Here is a 19,478-nt window from a genome sequence, read left to right on the forward strand (position 1 = left end):
TGACTTCAGCGCGCGAGGGCGGCATCTAAGTACTCCGGCGACGTCATCCCGGTGCCGAAGAGCGACGCGGAGCCGGAGACGACGCCTACCGATGCGCAGGGGTACTGCTACGCAAAACTTTCCGGATCCAGTCTGACGCCTGGGGATATTCTAAGGTAAGGAATCGAACACTAACCTGTTTTTTTCAGATATTCTGGTTCCACCAAATTAACACCATGTTAGGACAATTTCTATGGGGTGGTGGCGCATCTTGGGTTGCACTAGGCACATGCTTTCAATCAACATGCTGCGGTGGAATAGCTGCTGCAGATATCCAAGCCTACCACGAAGCATCACACCTAGAGCTGTTAAACGACTGGTGGTACGGACCCTGTGATGATCTGGCCTATGCAGTGGAGAGATGGCTACTCGATGACTCAACACTTACATCATACCTATATAGTCAATCAGACGTGCAGGCCCTGCCACCAGAGCGGTAATACTCACCTGCCGGCATTCTCTCAGATGGATAGGCTGGTGGTAACGTATTACGTGCGAGACGCCTTTATGGCGAAACAGATTACTGCCTCAACTGGCGGATCTTCAAGGCTTTAGTGGGTAGGACCAGTTAGGAATCCCCACTATCGGGGACGTAATGCACGGCCTTACACTTAAATCATTTCAAGAACTCAGACACGAATATTCAATGCCAAACTCCCAGTTCTATAGGTATCTGCAGCTTCGTCATGCTATCATGCCCCACATAGCCAAGATAGAGTCACTTCCAGATTTTAACTCATTAAAAGGCAAACTCTTGAGGGATGATCTGGGCAATCCTAAAATTTCAAAAATACATCAATCTCTCATTACACACAGTACCACAGCACTTGAAATGCCGAAGACCTCTTGGTAAGCAGACATTGGCACCCTTGATGCTGATGACTGGACAGAAGCTCTGGATTCCCCTCGAGGGGCAGCCATCTTCTCACGCTTGAGACTAATCTAGTTTAAACTTCTACACAGGGCACATTACACACGCTATAGATTATGGAGGGCTGGATTGATAGAATCCCCAATATGCCTAAAATGCCGGAAAGACGAGGGATAATTACATACTTTGCAGATATTCTGGGGATTGGAGCTCCCCAAATCCCCCAGGCTAATACTACTCCACATAGCGGATGAAATCAGAGGCAAAAGATAAAAGCACCACTTGCTATAGATGTGCCTCACCATGGCTAAGCGAGACATAGCAAGTCTATGGAAGTTAGATAAACCTCCGGCAGTAAAGACATGGAAAAAAGGGATTTACTTTTGTATGGGACTGGAACTACCAGTTTTTCTGGTGCAGGGATGCTCATTGAAGCACACACAAATATGGCGGAGATCAGCTGAATGTTGCGGATTTGTCCTGGAAGACTAAACGTTGATTTCCGAAGTCATAGATTCTGAAATCCAAACACACAATCCTGAGATGTGATATATATAACAATACTTTTTAAAGACTACACCACCACCTAGGGACTATATTAACAGTTCACCATGAACCTTGCATTGGATTTATGATGTTATGGTTGATTAGTTAAACATGTGATACAATATATGTATGTAGCCCGGCAGGCTATTATGTCACAAATACGCAATAAAATTTGTTAGGAAGAAAAATAAATGCTTTCTATTACAACACAGTGCACTAAACATATTTACAGATATTATGTACCTCCTACACTGTGTAAGGCCTTGTCTTCTGTCTGCCCGCCTCCTGGAGCTGGGATCCAACGGGTCTGGCCAGATACAGACACTTTCGCTACAGTGGGCCATGCTGGTGCTTCTGTGTCAGCATCTGCAAAGGGAAAAGACAAGTACAGAGACGGGCATGGATCACCTACTTGATAATCATGTTACCCCAATTTGCCATTCCTTTTACCCACTGTGGCAGCAGAAGCATGTAGTGAAACATAGGATAGTGTCCAATAAAGTGTCTCAAAAGGAGTTAATTTTACCAACTCCTTCTGATTTTGCAGAGAGGTTATAAAGGGTAATTATTTAAATACTTTATAATTACTCAGAATCGATTATTCTACAACAGGAGATTAGAAAGAAAATAGTTATATTCTACATCAGGCCAAACTCCATGACACTCTATTATATGCATAGGTTGATTTTCCGCATCAGACATAAAACACAATGAAGTCAAACAGTCTTTACATCCTACCAAATGTTGCAAATTATGTCAAAAGCAAATCCATGAATCCTCCCTTTTTCAAGGTTTCTCCCCATTAGTGTAGCCAATCCTTTGCAATTTTGCTGGCTTGTAGTGTAGTTCCTATATTCCCAATAGGCTCTGCGCATTGGAATAATATATCCTATACATGTGATGTAGGACTTAGGTCTACTAGGTCGCTATCAAATATATTAGACTTAATTGTGAGTGCCAGCTAGCTCAGAGGTCACTAGAAACTTTCTCGAGTTCACAAGAAGGGATTTAATTTCTGACAACCGCATAAACATGACAACTTTGTTTCCCCAAGATAAAACTGATCTTCAGAGTCGTGGAAACAATAGATATATATTTTACTAAGTCAATCGTGCAAGATTCGTTTAATCAGAGGAGCAGAGAGATAGAGAGACGGGTGTTTTCAATAAAAGGTATTTATTGAACAGTCTTCTTTCTCATGCAGAAGACATGAACTGCCACAATCGTAATACTGGCTGCAAAGTATAATGCGTACAGCAAGAAGAGTATTATAAAATAATACTGTAAAAGCCTTGTATGGTTTCTAAGCCATAAAATACATACATTAATAAATAAAGACTAAAAGTACTCAACTGGTGCTTCTAAAATACGCCTACCACGATGTACCTAACCTAAGTCTAGTACGAGGGAAGAGGGAAGAAGTAAGTGTGGTGTAGCATAAGTTTAGTATTCTTTTTGCCAAGAATCTATCCAAGATTTCTCTTAGGGTCTAATCAGCTCTGTACCTTGATTCAGAATGAAGAAGGTCAATCTCAGGACTCGATTTCCCAACAACCCGCAAGGGTAGCTTGCAAACAATGGAGCTGGATTTCTCGGCAAGAGAAAAGACAGCGTCTCTCTCAGTGCATCTGCTGGAAGGTCGGCTTCCTTCGGCACTTGATGTAGCAGGATGCGTCAGGTGGTAGATAGTCGAACTGCTCCAAACCCCCGTGTGTTTGCTAGGGCAAGTGTGGGCATATTTATACCTTGAAGGTGCCGAGTTTGACGTAAAGGTGGACATAATAACGTCATCAAAGAGTCTCAGTTCTTTGAAAACTCCATGAGTTCTAGGACAAGTCAGTATTCGAGCAAGGGGAAGTCCCTAACTGCTGAAGCCGAGTTTTCTAAGAAATCGTTGTGGATTTTCGGAACTAGTGGAAGCAGCCATGCCGTATTTGGACTGCATGAGCTATGTCTAAATAAATATGGTTATGATTTCTATGCCTATATAAGGATATGGTGATTTATACCTATAAAAGGGCATGAATCGGGAAAATTACACTAGGGTCCTAAAATGCTATACAACACCCACTCCACTTTATTATGTTCGACATTACTAAATTTAAGCACTAAAACATATATAAAGCATGTGTTTACAATCCCACCCAAAAATACGTAAAAAATGCATTTGAAATGGTTGCACACGAAAAATGAGCATTTGTACTGAACACATTAAAAGCAATGATTTCATCCTAAGCACATACCATCATATTTGAAATGCTAACCGAATAAATCATGAAATTGCATTTATGAAATGGCTCTTAAATACAGAAGAAAAGTTGAGACCATCTCATAGCAGAATATACAAACTGTTTTGGTTTGTGAATTAGGTAAATATTTTTCCTAGGAAGTATTCAAAGAATTCTTGTTCTCTAAGAATAGTTCTACTTTAAGCAGATTACTTTGTGCCAAAGTTCAGTTTTGGCAAAAAACGTCAAATCAAATCTTAGAAAAATAGAGTTCCAAAGTTAGAAGTTTTTGCTTTGAAAAGCGAAGGTCGAATTCAGAGTTCATAGAACGCTGTTGCTAATTTCAAAAGTTATTCTCGGTATCAGGAGAAAACATTGATTCGTCTAGGCTGGCAAAGAAATCATCTACCACAGTAGATGAATGTTGAACCACTTCATTAAGTAGGTCAATCGTACACAGATGAGAAGCATCGCCGTCAGCATCAGTCGCATTAGCAATGTTCGCAGTTGATGGTACCTCTGTGCCTGTTGGTCAGCGTATCTCACCCACAGCTGGAATTGCCGGTGAGACCTCAATGAATGCCGTCATCAGGATTGGTAGCCGTTGGGGGCAACACAACACCTGAGCCGTACCGGACCCAGTAATGCGTCAACATCCGTTGGCATAGCTGATGGAAGAGTTAGGCATCGTAGAACAGGTAACCTGACTCCAGGACACCCCCCCACGCCGCACGGCTCACCTGCTGTAGCACGTCCCTGTCCTTGTAACCCTCGCTGCTGCTCGTCATCTCCCCACTGCTGCCCACGGGATTCCGCTGTGCCCTTGCTGCCTTGTGTGTCCTTGTCTCTTTTGTTTGCTTTTTGTCACTCCTTCTCCTGTGTGCTAGATATCCGGTTTGAGTGCCTCCACCCGCTCCCTGCCGCCGTTCCCGCCGCCGCCGATCCGTCGCAGCCCCGCCCCCTTCTCGCCAACCCCATTGGCCGCCCCGCTCCCGCCTCCCAGCTGCTCCTCCCTCCCACTTGGCCTCATATTGAGCCCGCGCGGCGTAGGCGAGTGTGACCTGACTCCAGGGCACCCCCCACACCGCACGGCTCACCTGCTGTAGCGCGTCCCTGTCCTTGTAACCCTCGCTGCTGCTCGTCATCTCCCCACTGCTGCCCACGGGATTCCGCTGTGCCCTTGCTGCCTTGTGTGTCAAGCAAGCCGGGCTGAAGACGGCTGGAATGCCTGAAACCGGTCCTCGGAAGCTTGTTTCCGGTCCAGGGAAGGCATGGTTTGGCAGTTCGGGCTGGACTGTTCCCATGAGGCACAGGGTCAGACTGATTTGCATATAGCCATGTCTGAACTGGGGTGGCAGAGTGGGCTAAAGAACGGTGATGGATCAAACCCAGATCTTTTGACTGGGTGTGAGTGTTTGATTGGTTCAGATGCTCCGTCCATCACCTCCCCCTTTTGTACCACACTAACAAGATAGGCTGTCCCTGGCATTATTCCACAACAGATGTGATCATTCAGCATTATGTAGCTTCCATTGGAAAGCTGCCTAAAAATTGGATCTATCACTGCTGCCGGGGAACCCTGCAGGTGGCATTATAAGTTGTTTGAAGAACCATCACAGGCTCCATGTAAACTAATGCCTTTACAAAGAAAAGTTCCGCTTAGTGCGTTGTTGCAATTTTTACCACTACGAAACACCTCCTTTTCCCCACTCCAACATTTGTGTGTGTATGTTAAATCCCAGGTCGACCTTATGTATTCTTTACCCAACCTTTCATACAGGCCTACTGGTATGTGTTTTAAGCAATATCGAAACTGGAAAATAGTCACTGGTATCGTGATGGTGCCATGTATTATCCATTCAACGGCTGGTTTCTCAGAAACAGTCAATGGTAATCTCTCCAGTTTTTTCTATGCTCAGCACTGTATAGTTTGCTCCCCTCTGTGCCAAAGAAATTTGTTTATCTGTAAGGTTAAATCCAGTAAACAATGACGTGTTGTTGATTAGATGCCAAGGCACATAGCCTGAACAAAGGTTTTGTAACGTCCAGCCTAGCAGCATTATAGAACGTAATTGAGACTGGCCATGTTGTAACATTAGCAAGTCCTGTTCCATTATGTCTATGGCAGAGGATACAATGCTGTCCAAAGAATACATTCTGGATGACAGAGTTGTTAAACCATTGTCAACTACAGAGAGAGCTTTCTCTAAATTAATACGATCAATTTCTCGTAATCGTTCTGCAGTTTCCATTTGCGTGACTTTCCATGCTTCATTATAAGCATCGTATATGAAAGGTTTATGACGTAGTTTACGAGGTCCTTGTAAGAAGTCTCTCAAATCAAAGTCATCTTTAAGTAAAGTTAAGTGTTGTTTTATATCTGGGACCGCGGATTTTTTGAGCCACTCAGGGCACTACACTGTAAGTTGTTATTATCCCTAGATGTTGTCTCTGGACATATCTTGGATCTGGCCTAGTTACTGTAAACCCTTGTGTATTGTTCAGGAATCTATCTTGGCAGTTATTCGTGTCTGTGGGCCAGATTAACCAATTTTTCCAATCAGGATTAGTTCTGTTTTGTTGTAAAATGTAATTTACGTCTACCACCTCATCTGTAGTTCTATTACTATCAGGTGTGGGCTTAGGTATGGACGATGTGTTTAAATCTTTTATCTTAGCCAGGCCAAGACAAGATGTCTGTTGAACAGTTTCATTTGAGAACAGTATTTGTTCCGGGATGATGCAGGCTCTGAATAATGCATCTAAACCTTGTACCTGCCAGTCTTTTGTGCCCCAGACAGTTTTTGTCTCAATATTGTTTTTCCAAAAGTCAAAACCTCATGTGGACATTTGAGCATAATAGGCTGCAGAGTAAATGTCCTTAGTATTAGTCAACATACGTTTCATGCCTGTCTTATTAACATTTTTAAAGTAAAATGTTTCTGGAATTGTGACATTAAAGCCTGAGAAGTATGGACATTTTTCATAAAATGTTTTAGAGCTACCGTTTTGTGGCGTTGGACAATGTTCCCATTGATTATAAGTTAAAACATTTCTAGGGTTTGCAGATTTGTGCAAATAATGATGACCACAATGATTAAAACAATAAATTTCTTCATAATTTGATGAACCTTCTAAGTATTCATATTTTGCAAATTTTGCTGACATTTCTAAGTCTGCAATCATGTTATTAACAGTCTCAAAGTCCCAATCTTCAGAAAATGTGCTCAAAATAACTCAAGGAAACCTTAAATTGGTGTGGAATCTTCAACAGCTCTACCGGACCATAAATGTCATAATCAGTTCTGTACAAATAAGTGCCTGCAATAGCAATTGAAAGCATCCCCTGGCGCTCCACTCTAAAATAATAATTTCGCACTTTTTTCAAAAAAAGTTCATGCAATGTTTTGTTCGAATCAAGTCTTATTGTATTTTCATAAGTTTAGTTTTCAAAACATTTCTTGTTCAGTGATAAAGTTCATTGATTGATATCAAAATAGAAATAACACAATTGGTGTCCAATGCATTTCAGGTTGTCCGCCCTTCATCCGGGACAATAGCTAGAAGCAAGACCAAAAAAAATCATTCAAATCATTGTAACTTAAGTATGCAAGAAAACATAACAAAGCACGTAAAAACACATAATTATCCCACAGCTCTTGAATGATTTAGCCAAATGTAAATGCATACATGAACTAAAGTGCATAAGTAAATGAAGATTCTCTCACGTGTTAATTCATGTGTCGGCAGTTTTGTCTCGGAACTGTAAATAAAAATGGACGTGCAAATAAATTGGTATGTTCTATCAAACGGTAACGGTTTTAGATGTGCTGGTTACCGAGAACACTTTACTTACTTGAAATGCGCGTGAAGCGCGTCTCTTGTGTTTCAAAAAACGGGATCTGGCTCGCGTGTGACGCGGGTGGCCATCAGAGTAATGCGGCCATTCACGTTGTGCGTTAAAAAGCACGTGAGTGTTGAGATTCCTGTGAAGTGTAACCTGATAGGATGAACTTGCGATCACGTGATATGTTCTCAACCAATCAGTGATGTGTATGCTGTAGTCAAGGTAAAGGAGTATGTTTACAAATAGTGAATACGGGCGGAGGGATAAAAGAAAAAATACATAATGTGAACCTGAAGGTTGTGTTTCAAAAAACAAGTGCGTACGTGTCCTTGTCACTGATATGTTCTAGTATTTTCCGTTTGTACATGGTGGAGTTCATAATGACTAATCCGCCTCCCTTGTCTGCTTTCACGCATACAATGTCTTTGTTACTCGCAAGTCTTTTTAAGATTCCCATATCTTTGTTGGTGATATTTTTATGTCGTTTCTTTTGACAATTGATTTTCATGAGATCTTGTCTGACGAGCGTTTCAAAGAGATCTAATGACTTGTGGCTCGTAGGCGCCATAAATGTACTTTTTGGTCTTAATCCTTTGAGTTGATCCTGATCTTGTATTGTAGGTTTGTTGGACAGATTATTGAAAAAATGCCGCAATCTTAGTTTTCGCATTAGTTTAAAAAAACTAATTTCCAGCTCTAGAGTATTGGTACTCGTGGTTGGAACAAAGGAGGTTCCTTTTTGTAGTAGTTTCAATTCCTCGTCTTTTAGTCGGTAGTCTGAGATGTTGATGACTAATTGTTTTTCGGCTGTTTTTTCTTCTCCTTCTCTTTCAGGGTCACTTTGTCCTTGTCTATGGAGGTCACACTTCTTGTGTGGGGTCCTTCTTTTTCCCCTCCTGAGTCTTCGGTTTCTGGGGGACCTCGTTCTAAAAAAGGGACTTCCGAAACATTGGAAATGTTTGATGTAGATGGAACATCATCTTTGGAGTGCTCTCTTTGAGGGATGATAAAACTCTTTTTTGGAGGTTGCGATCTATTGTAAGGTGGTTTATTAGACATATCACTCCCGGAGGATGAAGTATCTGTGTATGGAGTATACGGGCGGTTCCTGCGTCGTTGGGCGTACACATCTGCCCATGTGTACACTTCTCCTAGCTTGTAATCAAGCGTATCGCGTCTGAACTTGCGTATTTTCCTTTCATTTAGATCCTGAGTGTGTTTATCAATTTGATCTTTTACATCCTGTAAAAGGGTGTTGAGTTCTTCGCCAGTAAGCATAGAGGAGAGTTCTTCTGTAGTGTCTTGTATTTCCTTCTGTAGTTCATTTAAAATACCAGATAGTTCCTCTATAATTAGCAAAATGAGGTCAAGAGAACACTTATTAAGTATAGCGTACCATTTGTCTCGAAATTTTTGTGAATTCTTGCATAGAGAAGGTTTAAGGGCAATGCGTAGTCCTCTCGGTATACGTTGGAGCCTGTGGTATTTAATCAATGTGTTCGCATGTAGTTTCTGATTCACTAGTCGTTTGGATAGATACAGTAATTGTTTAAGATTTTGTTCTTTAGTTTTGTTGGAAGCAGTTGGGTCAATCTGTTCACCGATGAGAGAATAAATTCTGCAAGCTGCTCCTTCGTCGAAGGCGAAGGTTTCAGCTCTTGCTTCAGTGCTTTTAGCTATTTCTTCGTATTGCATCTTGGAGAAATACTGATTGTTAGCTTGATAGAATCTAATTTTTTGAGGAGTTTCTAAGTGGCGTGCAGACCATTCCGTGACAAGGAACAAATGTTAGTACTATTGGAAAAGTGGAAGGTCGCACAGCTGGATACGGTTTAAAGAATTCAATTAATTGCACCCTTAGATCAGTAATTGAGGTTTGCAGCCTGGGAGGCGTCTCCTGTCAAAGACGTCCAAAGTATTGTACAAAGAAGTGCCTGCAATAGCAATTGAAAGCATCCCCTGGCGCTCCACTCTAAAATAATAATTTCGCACTTTTTCAAAAAAAGTTCATGCAATGTTTTGTTCGAATCAAGTCTTATTGTATTTTCATAAGTTTAGTTTTCAAAACATTTCTTGTTCAGTGATAAAGTTCATTGATTGATATCAAAATAGAAATAACACAATTGGTGTCCAATGCATTTCGGGCTGTCCGCCCTTCATCCGGGACAATAGCTAGAAGCAAGACCAAAAATAAATCATTCAAATCATTGTAACTTAAGTATGCAAGAAAACATAACAAAGCACGTAAAAACACATAATTATCCCACAGCTCTTGAATAATTTAGCCAAATGTAAATGCATACATGAACTAAAGTGCATAAGTAAATGAAGATTCTCTCACGTGTTAATTCATGTGTCGGCAGTTTTGTCTCGGAACTGTAAATAAAAATGGACGTGCAAATAAATTGGTATGTTCTATCAAACGGTAACGGTTTTAGATGTGCTGGTTACCGAGAACACTTTACTTACTTGAAATGCGCGTGAAGCGCGTCTCTTGTGTTTCAAAAAACGGGATCTGGCTCGCGTGTGACGCGGGTGGCCATCAGAGTAATGCGGCCATTCACGTTGTGCGTTAAAAAGCACGTGAGTGTTGAGATTCCTGTGAAGTGTAACCTGATAGGATGAACTTGCGATCACGTGATATGTTCTCAACCAATCAGTGATGTGTATGCTGTAGTCAAGGTAAAGGAGTATGTTTACAAATAGTGAATACGGGCGGAGGGATAAAAGAAAAAATACATAATGTGAACCTGAAGGTTGTGTTACAAAAATGGAAATTAAAACGGAACAGCATATCGCATCCAATGAAAGGCCACACAATCAAACTTAAAGTGAAGAGAGTCAAATCCGACCACTCAAACCCAGGATCTCCTATCAAGACCAAAAAGGTCACGCCAGACGCGATAGACATGATCCTAAGCAAGCTGGATGAGGTGAAAGACCTAGCCAGATCTACCAAAGAAGAAGTTGTGGCAATCAGACAGGACATAAGGGACACCAACGCTCGCCTGACGGAGACGGAATCAAGGATTAGTCGACTCGAGGACATCGAAGTTAATATGTCTGCGGCACTGAAACAATTGTACATATCCTCGGATTCCACTACAAGGAAGCTGGCTGAATTGGAGGACAGGAATAGAAGGGGGAACCTGCGCATTTTCGGGGTTCCGGAGGGATCCGAAGATTCGGAAGGCTCATGTATCCAATTCCTGGAATCATGGTTCGCACAAGCTACAAACCTGGCCTTTGTTCATCCTCTAGAATTCGACAGGGCCCATAGATTGCCGGGAAGGATCACTAAAACGCAAAAAGGCCCAAGGCCTATAGTGTGTAAACCGCTGCGCTACCAGCACGTGGAGCAGATCCTTGCCTTTGTCCGGAAACACAATCATATCTTGTGGAAGGATGCGAAGATCTACATTTCACAAGACTACAGCAAGGAAACGGTGGATGTGAGGAAAGCGTTTCTGGCGCTTCGACCACAGTTGAAATCAAGGGGCTATCAGTTTGGCTTTGTGGGTCCGGCAAAATACAGGGTGATCATTCGGGGGTCTCCACACATCTTCTCAGACCCCTTGAAACTCAGACGTATGTTGTCTGATCTGGATGAACGTGACATGGACACCAACAATATGGAAAATGGGACGGCTTCGGCCTTGGGCTACAAATGAGTATCCTTTTGCTTTAGCTACGATACACTTTCACTGTGCTCTCACAACCTAACATGCCTATCAGTACATATGCTCTGCATACAATATTTGCAAGTTTGATACTCTTGTCTGTTAGTAGGAAGGTCTGGCAGTTAGCTACTCTTTCTCTTTGCTCAGGAATACCGCAACGCTGATAATTTGGGAATAGACTTTATACTAACTCAGAACTCAGCTTGCTCGCTACTGCTCTACATCAGTCGCCTGATAGTGTGTTAGATCCTGATGGTGTGTTAGATCTGATAGGAGCTCTTTACCTTAAATCGAGTATGCCCTTCCAAATCTACTTTCTTAGAGTTTAGAGTTTAGGGTGCGCATTCTCAGAAATATTGATGACTACAGTTAGCTTATGTGTGGGGCCATTGCTCCTTTTGCAGTATAAAACTGTTTTCTCATTGTTATGCATAAATGTTCAAGTGTTGGAAGGGGGTTACCTTGAAGTTAAACCTGTGACATTTCTCACATGGTAATACTTGACTTATCGCTAAGTTGAATGTTCACAAAATTGTTCCGATGTTCCTACTATATTAACGTATACGGGAGGGAGTACTGCGGTTTTCCTCAAGTCACCATGCTTCTGTTTGCGGTTGGGGATGGGGGGGGTGGGCGGGGGTGGGAGGATTGGGGGGGGGGTATGTATTGGTTTTCATTTTCTTGCTTTTTCCTTTTCTTTACTTATGCCGACAAAATTTGGCGTTTGCATGTCATCCTTATAAGCTTGCTCGATTACTCGACATTCCTATGGTTCGGGTGCTTCACTGAACGGGTTATTGTGTCTACACCACTCCATGATTTCACTGTACCACATAGAGCAACTTTCTCTGAGAATCATGCTATCATATACTATATCTGTGAATCTTTGGAATGACGCGCTCTAATATTGATACGCCACTTGGGGTGGCCTCAACAGACAAACTAAAAATTCTGTCTTTAAATGTAAAGGGTTTAAATCAACCCGTCAAAAGACAAAAGATACTGGACTATCTGCGCAGACAGAAAGGAGATATTGTGATGCTACAAGAAACCAGATTAGACAGCAAACAATTCTACACGTTAAGAAACAAATATTATGCTGAAGTAGTAGGCTCTGATGCGGTGGGGAAGAAAAATGGAGTGTTGATATTGATAGCTAAACGCTCAAAAGTTGAGTTGCTCTCTTCATCAGCAGACGAGAAGGGTAGATGGGTTACAACCAAACTAAGTAGAGACAACACAGAGTTCTATGTCACCAACATCTATGCTCCAAACACTAGTGACCTAACTTTCTGGGAAGGGTTAGCAAAACAGGTTGAGACTATTCCGGACTCTGCTATACACATACTGGGGGGTGATTTCAACTTTCCAATGGACCCACTCCTAGATAGGGACTCAGGATGCACTTTCAAGTCGAACAAGGCTCTCCTTAACATGTGCCAACGTTTCCATCTGGTTGACACATGGAGATTACAAAATCCCACCGACAGGGATTATACGTTTTACTCGTCACCACATGATTCCTACTCGCGTATCGACTACATCCTAATCACACAGAATGGGGTTCCGAGAATAGAGGACTCTTCTATTGAACCAAGGGTTATGTCCGACCATTCGTGTATCTCCCTCTCCATAACCAACGCCAAACCTTCTTCACGACACACATCATGGCGTTTAAATGACGAAATACTGAATAAAGATAATCATCACCTCGCTATTCAATCTGCCATTCTATCGTATCTGGAGTTGAATGAAAGAGGGGATACTTCTGACTTGGTTCGATGGGAAGCACTAAAAAGCACGATCAGGGGGGTATGTATCAAAATCCGTTCAGCAATGAACAAAGACCACAATGCTAAATTGGAAACACTGGAGCAAGAGATATCGGATCTGGAAAACAAACATCTAATAGACAGGGACAGAGTACTTCTCGACACAATGACAGCTAAGAAATATGAATACAACAAACTTGTTAGCGAAAGAGCGGGCGTATGGTTAGACAGGAGACGTAGACTCAAAATTTGCGAATCCAACAAAGCGGGTAAGAGCTTGGCCGCTTATCTAAAGTTTAAAGTCCAAAGGAATTCAATTAACGTCATAAAAGACTCATCGGGGGTGGGCCACTCTGAACCAGACGAAATAGCAGAAGTTTTCAAAGACTTCTACGAAACCCTCTATGCAAAAAATCCGTCTGTAGAGGAGGATAAGATTCAGGATTACCTGAACGAAGGTGACCTACCGAAACTCTCCCTAGATGATCAACTAAGGCTCAACGAACCAATTACGGCAATTGAAATAGAGAAAGCAATTAGGGCTCTAAAATGTGGTAAAGCTCCCGGCCCTGATGGCTTCACTGCTAAATTTTACAAAAACTTCACCTCCTTCTTGGTGGACCCCCTCCTCCATTTGTTCCGTGAAATAAGCGATACGGGTGCGGTAAGAGGAACTCTGGCGGAAGCTACTATTGCTGTCCTCCTGAAAGACGGCAAGGACCCCTCCCTTCCAAAAAATTACAGACCTATTTTCCTAATTAATCTTGACCCAAGATCTTAGCCATGATTCTCTCGGCACGCCTCCAACGTGTTCTCCCTAACCTGATCCACCCTTCTCAAGCAGGGTTTCTTAAAAACAGATTATCCAGTGATAACACCAGAGTTCTTGCGCAAGTCCTGGAGAAAGCTAAACTCTTAGATACTCCAACGGCGGCAATAACACTGGATGCCGAGAAGGCTTTTGATAAAGTAGACTGGGCCTTTCTCGAAGCAGTGTTAAATAAATTCAATCTAGGGGCGACGTTTACGAAACTTGTCATGTCACTTTACGCCTGCCCCACTGCAAAGGTTAGGGCGGGTGGCTCTTTCTCCTCTTCCCTGTCCCTGAAGCAGGGTAGGAGACAGGGATGCCCCCTTTCCCCATCCTTGTTTTTGCTGGCGATTGAAACGTTCCTGTTTCATAAAAGGCATAATGATGCAATTGCTGGTATTCCGTTCCAGGATTGTAACATAAAACTGACCGCGTACGCGGATAATGTGCTAATTTTGTCTGAAAGAGCTGACGAGGCTATCCCGGCACTCATGCATACCATCGATGAATTCTCCAAGGTATCGGGCTACAAGCTAAATAAGGACAAAACGGAGGTCAAACTCCTAAACAATATTGGAAGTAGTGAGATCCTTGGAGACTCCGGCCTCACCTGGCAACCACACTGTTTCAAATACCTAGGCCTTGATTTTGGGAAGGATTTAATTTCCACACTGAGAATCAATGAGGAACTAACCCTGAAAAAGATCTCAACATTATTAGATGGTTGGTCACCCAAGTTTCTCTCCTGGTGGGGCAGAGCAGAGACCCTCAAAATGATGTCCACCCCCCTGGTGAACTACCTTGCTAGCATGCTTCCTATGACTTTTACGGATGACTTTATTAAGAAAGTGGACAGGCTGTTTGGTGAGTTTCTGTGGCGGGGGAAGAAAGCCAGGATATCTATGAAAAAGCTGCAGATGGCAAAAGAAAAAGGCGGCCTGGGTCTCCCCTCGTTCCGGAACTACCAGACAGCTTTTCTTTGTAAGCAGGGATCCTTATGGTTAGTGGACTCCCCACCATATGTTCCAGTGTGGCTAAATATTGAAAAGTCTATTCTAGCACATGCTCCTTTACCGACTCTCCTTAGTATGAACTTGTCACATCTACCTCACTCTAAATATATCCTACTGAATACCAGACGAGCTTTACTACGGCTCGATCAAGTCCACAAAACTAACCTCACTATCAAAAAAACCACTTGTTTGTCACTATGGAGGAACCCTATGTTCAAAATAGACGGCGAAACCCTTTTCTGGGAATCATGGTCTAGAAGGGGCATTAACATGGTTAAAGATCTTTACGAGGGAGCGCAGCCCATTCCCTTCTCGAAATTACAGACGACATATGACTTGTCCCCCATAGACTTCTACCACTTCCTAAAATTGAAAGCTATCATTTCCAAACGTAATCTCACTACTGACACTCCTTGGCTTGTGACGCATCTTCCACACTTTACTCATGTTGGCCACTTTGTATCTAGAGTCTATAAATTACTCCTACCACTACCAAGGAAATCCCACAAAAAGGCGGAAGGTAAATGGGAGTCCGAACCCAACACGACGGGAATAGTGTTGGATTGGGACATAATTTATAAATCCGCCTTAGCTAACAAAGTGTCCCCAATTCTCTGTCAGACAAAATATATGTTGCTGAACAGGGCGTTCTGGACCCCACAGAGATTGTTTAAATGTCATCTGAGAGACACGCCTAAATGCTGGAACTGCCAAAAAGGGGTAGGGGACTTCGCACACATGCTTTTTCTCTGCCCTATACTACAGACATTCTGGGGGAGGATTTTCGATTATATTCGCCAAACCTTCCACATCAATCCCACCAGGGAATTTGTTTATGTTATCTTAGGAGCACTAGACCCACAGCTTCATGACATTCAGGACCGCCAACTTCTTGATTTAATGCTGACACTGGCTTGCAAGGTCATCTTGTGTAAGTGGAAGAGCTCGTCAGAAGTTACCTTTGCAATATGGCGGGAATGGCTCTTTTTTTGAGAGGGGCAGACAACCCAGTGTTGCAGTCCACTACTTCGCATCCCTCAAGTACAAAACTATGGAAATCCCTCGATGCTAAGCATTTTCAATATGACCCCCCGTGAAGCAACGGGTGTAACTGTGTTCTACTCTTGTATGTTTCCCTACTGATTCAGCTTGCATCTGGCCGTCTGATCGACCCTATTGCTGCTAGCTTGGATGCCATGTATTTGGTTCTCTTATTTTAAGTTTCTTTTCCTTAAGTGTAAGTGTCATTTATTTAACATGTATCAATCCATCTATGTAATTGAAGATTTTTTGTAATGTCTTTCCTTTGTTTTACCCTAAACTTTCAATAAAAATGATTTGAAAAAAAAAAAAAAAAGTGAACGCTACTTGTGAAAGCTCAAACTTAATATACATGTTAAAATGCCCCTGTGGCAAAGTGTACGTGGGCAAGACAGAACGCAAAATAAAAATCAGACTCAATGAACACAAGTCAAATATACGCACAAAGAATTTAAGATCTTCTATAGCTACACATTTTATGGAAGCAAATCACAACATCTCTCAACTCCAATATGTGGTACTGGAGACCGTTGAAAGAATTGAAGGCAGAGACAACAATCGATTTCTCTTACAAAGAGAGAACTATTGGATTTATTTGCTTAACTCCAGCAAACCCAATGGCCTTAATGATCGGATTGAGTTTTTGTGCTACGTATGATCATATGTTTCTGTATAATCTAATGAGATTGCCTTTTGTTGGAATGTTGATGTTTGGTCAATCTGTTCCGTTTTAATTTCCATTTTTGTAACACAACCTTCAGGTTCACATTATGTATTTTTTCTTTTATCCCTCCGCCCGTATTCACTATTTGTAAACATACTCCTTTACCTTGACTACAGCATACACATCACTGATTGGTTGAGAACATATCACGTGATCGCAAGTTCATCCTATCAGGTTACACTTCACAGGAATCTCAACACTCACGTGCTTTTTAACGCACAACGTGAATGGCCGCATTACTCTGATGGCCACCCGCGTCACACGCGAGCCAGATCCCGTTTTTTGAAACACAAGAGACGCGCTTCACGCGCATTTCAAGTAAGTAAAGTATTCTCGGTAACCAGCACATCTAAAACCGTTACCGTTTGATAGAACATACCAATTTATTTGCACGTCCATTTTTATTTACAGTTCCGAGACAAAACTGCCGACACATGAATTAACACGTGAGAGAATCTTCATTTACTTATGCACTTTAGTTCATGTATGCATTTACATTTGGCTAAATCATTCAAGAGCTGTGGGATAATTATGTGTTTTTACATGCTTTGTTATGTTTTCTTGCATACTTAAGTTACAATGATTTGAATGATTTTTTTTGGTCTTGCTTCTAGCTATTGTCCCGGATGAAGGGCGGACAGCCCGAAATGCATTGGACACCAATTGTGTTATTTCTATTTTGATATCAATCAATGAACTTTATCACTGAACAAGAAATGTTTTGAAAACAAAACTTATGAAAATACAATAAGACTTGATTCGAACAAAACATTGCATGAACTTTTTTTGAAAAAGTGTGAAATTATTATTTTAGAGTGGAGCGCCAGGGGATGCTTTCAATTGCTATTGCAGGCACTTCTTTGTACAATACTTTGGACGTCTTTGACAGGAGACGCCTACCAGGCTGCAAACCTCAACTACTGATCTAAGGGTGCATTTAATTGAATTCTTTAAACCGTATCCAGCTGTGCGACCTTCCACTTTTCCAATAGTACTAACATTTGTTCCTTGTCACGGAATGGTCTGCACGCCACTTAGAAACTCCTCAAAAAATTAGATTCCATCAAGCTAACAATCAGTATTTCTCCAAGATGCAATACGAAGAAATAGCTAAAAGCACTGAAGCAAGAGCTGAAACCTTCGCCTTCGACGAAGGAGCAGATTCCAGAATTTATTCTCTCATCGGTGAACAGACTGACCCAACTGCTTCCAACAAAACTAAAGAACAAAATCTTAAACAATTACTGTATCTATCCAAACGACTAGTGAATCAGAAACTACATGCGAACACATTGATTAAATACCACAGGCTCCAACGTATACCGAGAGGACTACGCATTGCCCTTAAACCTTCTCTATGCAAGAATTCACAAAAATTTCGAGACAAATGGTACGCTATACTTAATAAGTGTTCTCTTGATCTCATTTTGCTAATTATAGAGGAACTATCTGGTATTTTAAATGAACTACAGAAGGAAATACAAGACATAACAGAAGAACTCTCCTCTATGCTTACTGGCGAAGAACTCAACACCCTTTTACAGGATGTAAAAGATCAAATTGATAAACACACTCAGGATCTAAATGAAAGGAAAATACGCAAGTTCAGACGCGATACGCTTGATTACAAGCTAGGAGAAGTGTACACATGGGCAGATGTGTACGCCCAACGACGCAGGAACCGCCCGTATACTCCATACACAGATACTTCATCCTCCGGGAGTGATATGTCTAATAAACCACCTTACAATAGATCGCAACCTCCAAAAAAGAGTTCTATCATCGCTCAAAGAGAGCACTCCAAAGATGATGTTCCATCTACATCAAACATTTCCAATGTTTCGGAAGTCCCTTTTTTTAGAACGAGGTCCCCCAGAAACCGAAGACTCAGGAGGGGAAAAAGAAGGACCCCACACAAGAAGTGTGACCTCCAAAGACAAGGACAAAGTGACCCTGAAAGAGAAGGAGAAGAAAAAACAGCCGAAAAACAATTAGTCATCAACATCTCAGACTACCGACTAAAAGACGAGGAATTGAAACTACTACAAAAAGGAACCTCCTTTGTTCCAACCACGAGTACCAATACTCTAGAGCTGGAAATTAGTTTTTTTAAACTAATGCGAAAACTAAGATTACGGCATTTTTTCAATAATCTGTCCAACAAACCTACAGTACAAGATCAGGATCAACTCAAAGGATTAAGACCAAAAAGTACATTTATGGCGCCTACGAGCCACAAGTCATTAGATCTCTTTGAAACGCTCGTCAGACAAGATCTCATGAAAATCAATTGTCAAAAGAAACGACATAAAAATATCACCAACAAAGATATGGGAATCTTAAAAAGACTTGCGAGTAACAAAGACATTGTATGCGTGAAAGCAGACAAGGGAGGCGGATTAGTCATTATGAACTCCACCATGTACAAACGGAAAATACTAGAACATATCAGTGACAAGGACACGTACGCACCTCTACAATACAACCTGACAAATGAATTTCAGATGAAACTTAATGATCTCATCAATAAAGCTCAAAAAGAGGGAACCATCACTGAAAGAACAAGTAAATTCCTAAAAACATCATATCCCAAGAGCCCTTCGTTTTACATGATGCCGAAAGTCCATAAGAACTTATTTGATCCACCACTACGCCCAATAGTGTCAACTAGAAATAGCTTACACAAACCAACTGGTCAATTCATTGACAGATTGATGCAACCCACGGTACAGAACATGGTCACATACATTCGTGACACAACTGATTTCTTAACCAAATTAAACTCTTTAGAGCTAAACCAGCAAGAACAACTGATACTCTGCACCGCGGATGTTAAGTCATTATATACATCCATCCCGCATGGCCCGGGGATTGAAGCCATGGAAGAAGCCATACTATCCACAAAC

The 19,478-nt window shown here is 41.8% G+C and overlaps 1 protein-coding gene across 3 annotated transcripts in view; it reads right to left on the reverse strand.

Annotated features, from left to right (window-relative positions):
* Positions 1–19,478, reverse strand: part of TKFC (triokinase and FMN cyclase) — a 348,508-nt gene that overhangs the window by 76,650 nt on the left and 252,380 nt on the right. For all 3 annotated transcript variants that reach the window (XM_078680630.1, XM_078680628.1, XM_078680629.1), the window contains exon 12: positions 1,700–1,822. In XM_078680630.1, the coding sequence (XP_078536756.1) occupies positions 1,700–1,822 (123 nt within the window). The remainder of the gene's footprint in view (positions 1–1,699; positions 1,823–19,478) is intronic.

This window comes from Lissotriton helveticus, chromosome 3_1 (genome assembly GCF_964261635.1).
Source record: "Lissotriton helveticus chromosome 3_1, aLisHel1.1, whole genome shotgun sequence".
Classification (NCBI taxonomy): domain Eukaryota; kingdom Metazoa; phylum Chordata; class Amphibia; order Caudata; family Salamandridae; genus Lissotriton; species Lissotriton helveticus.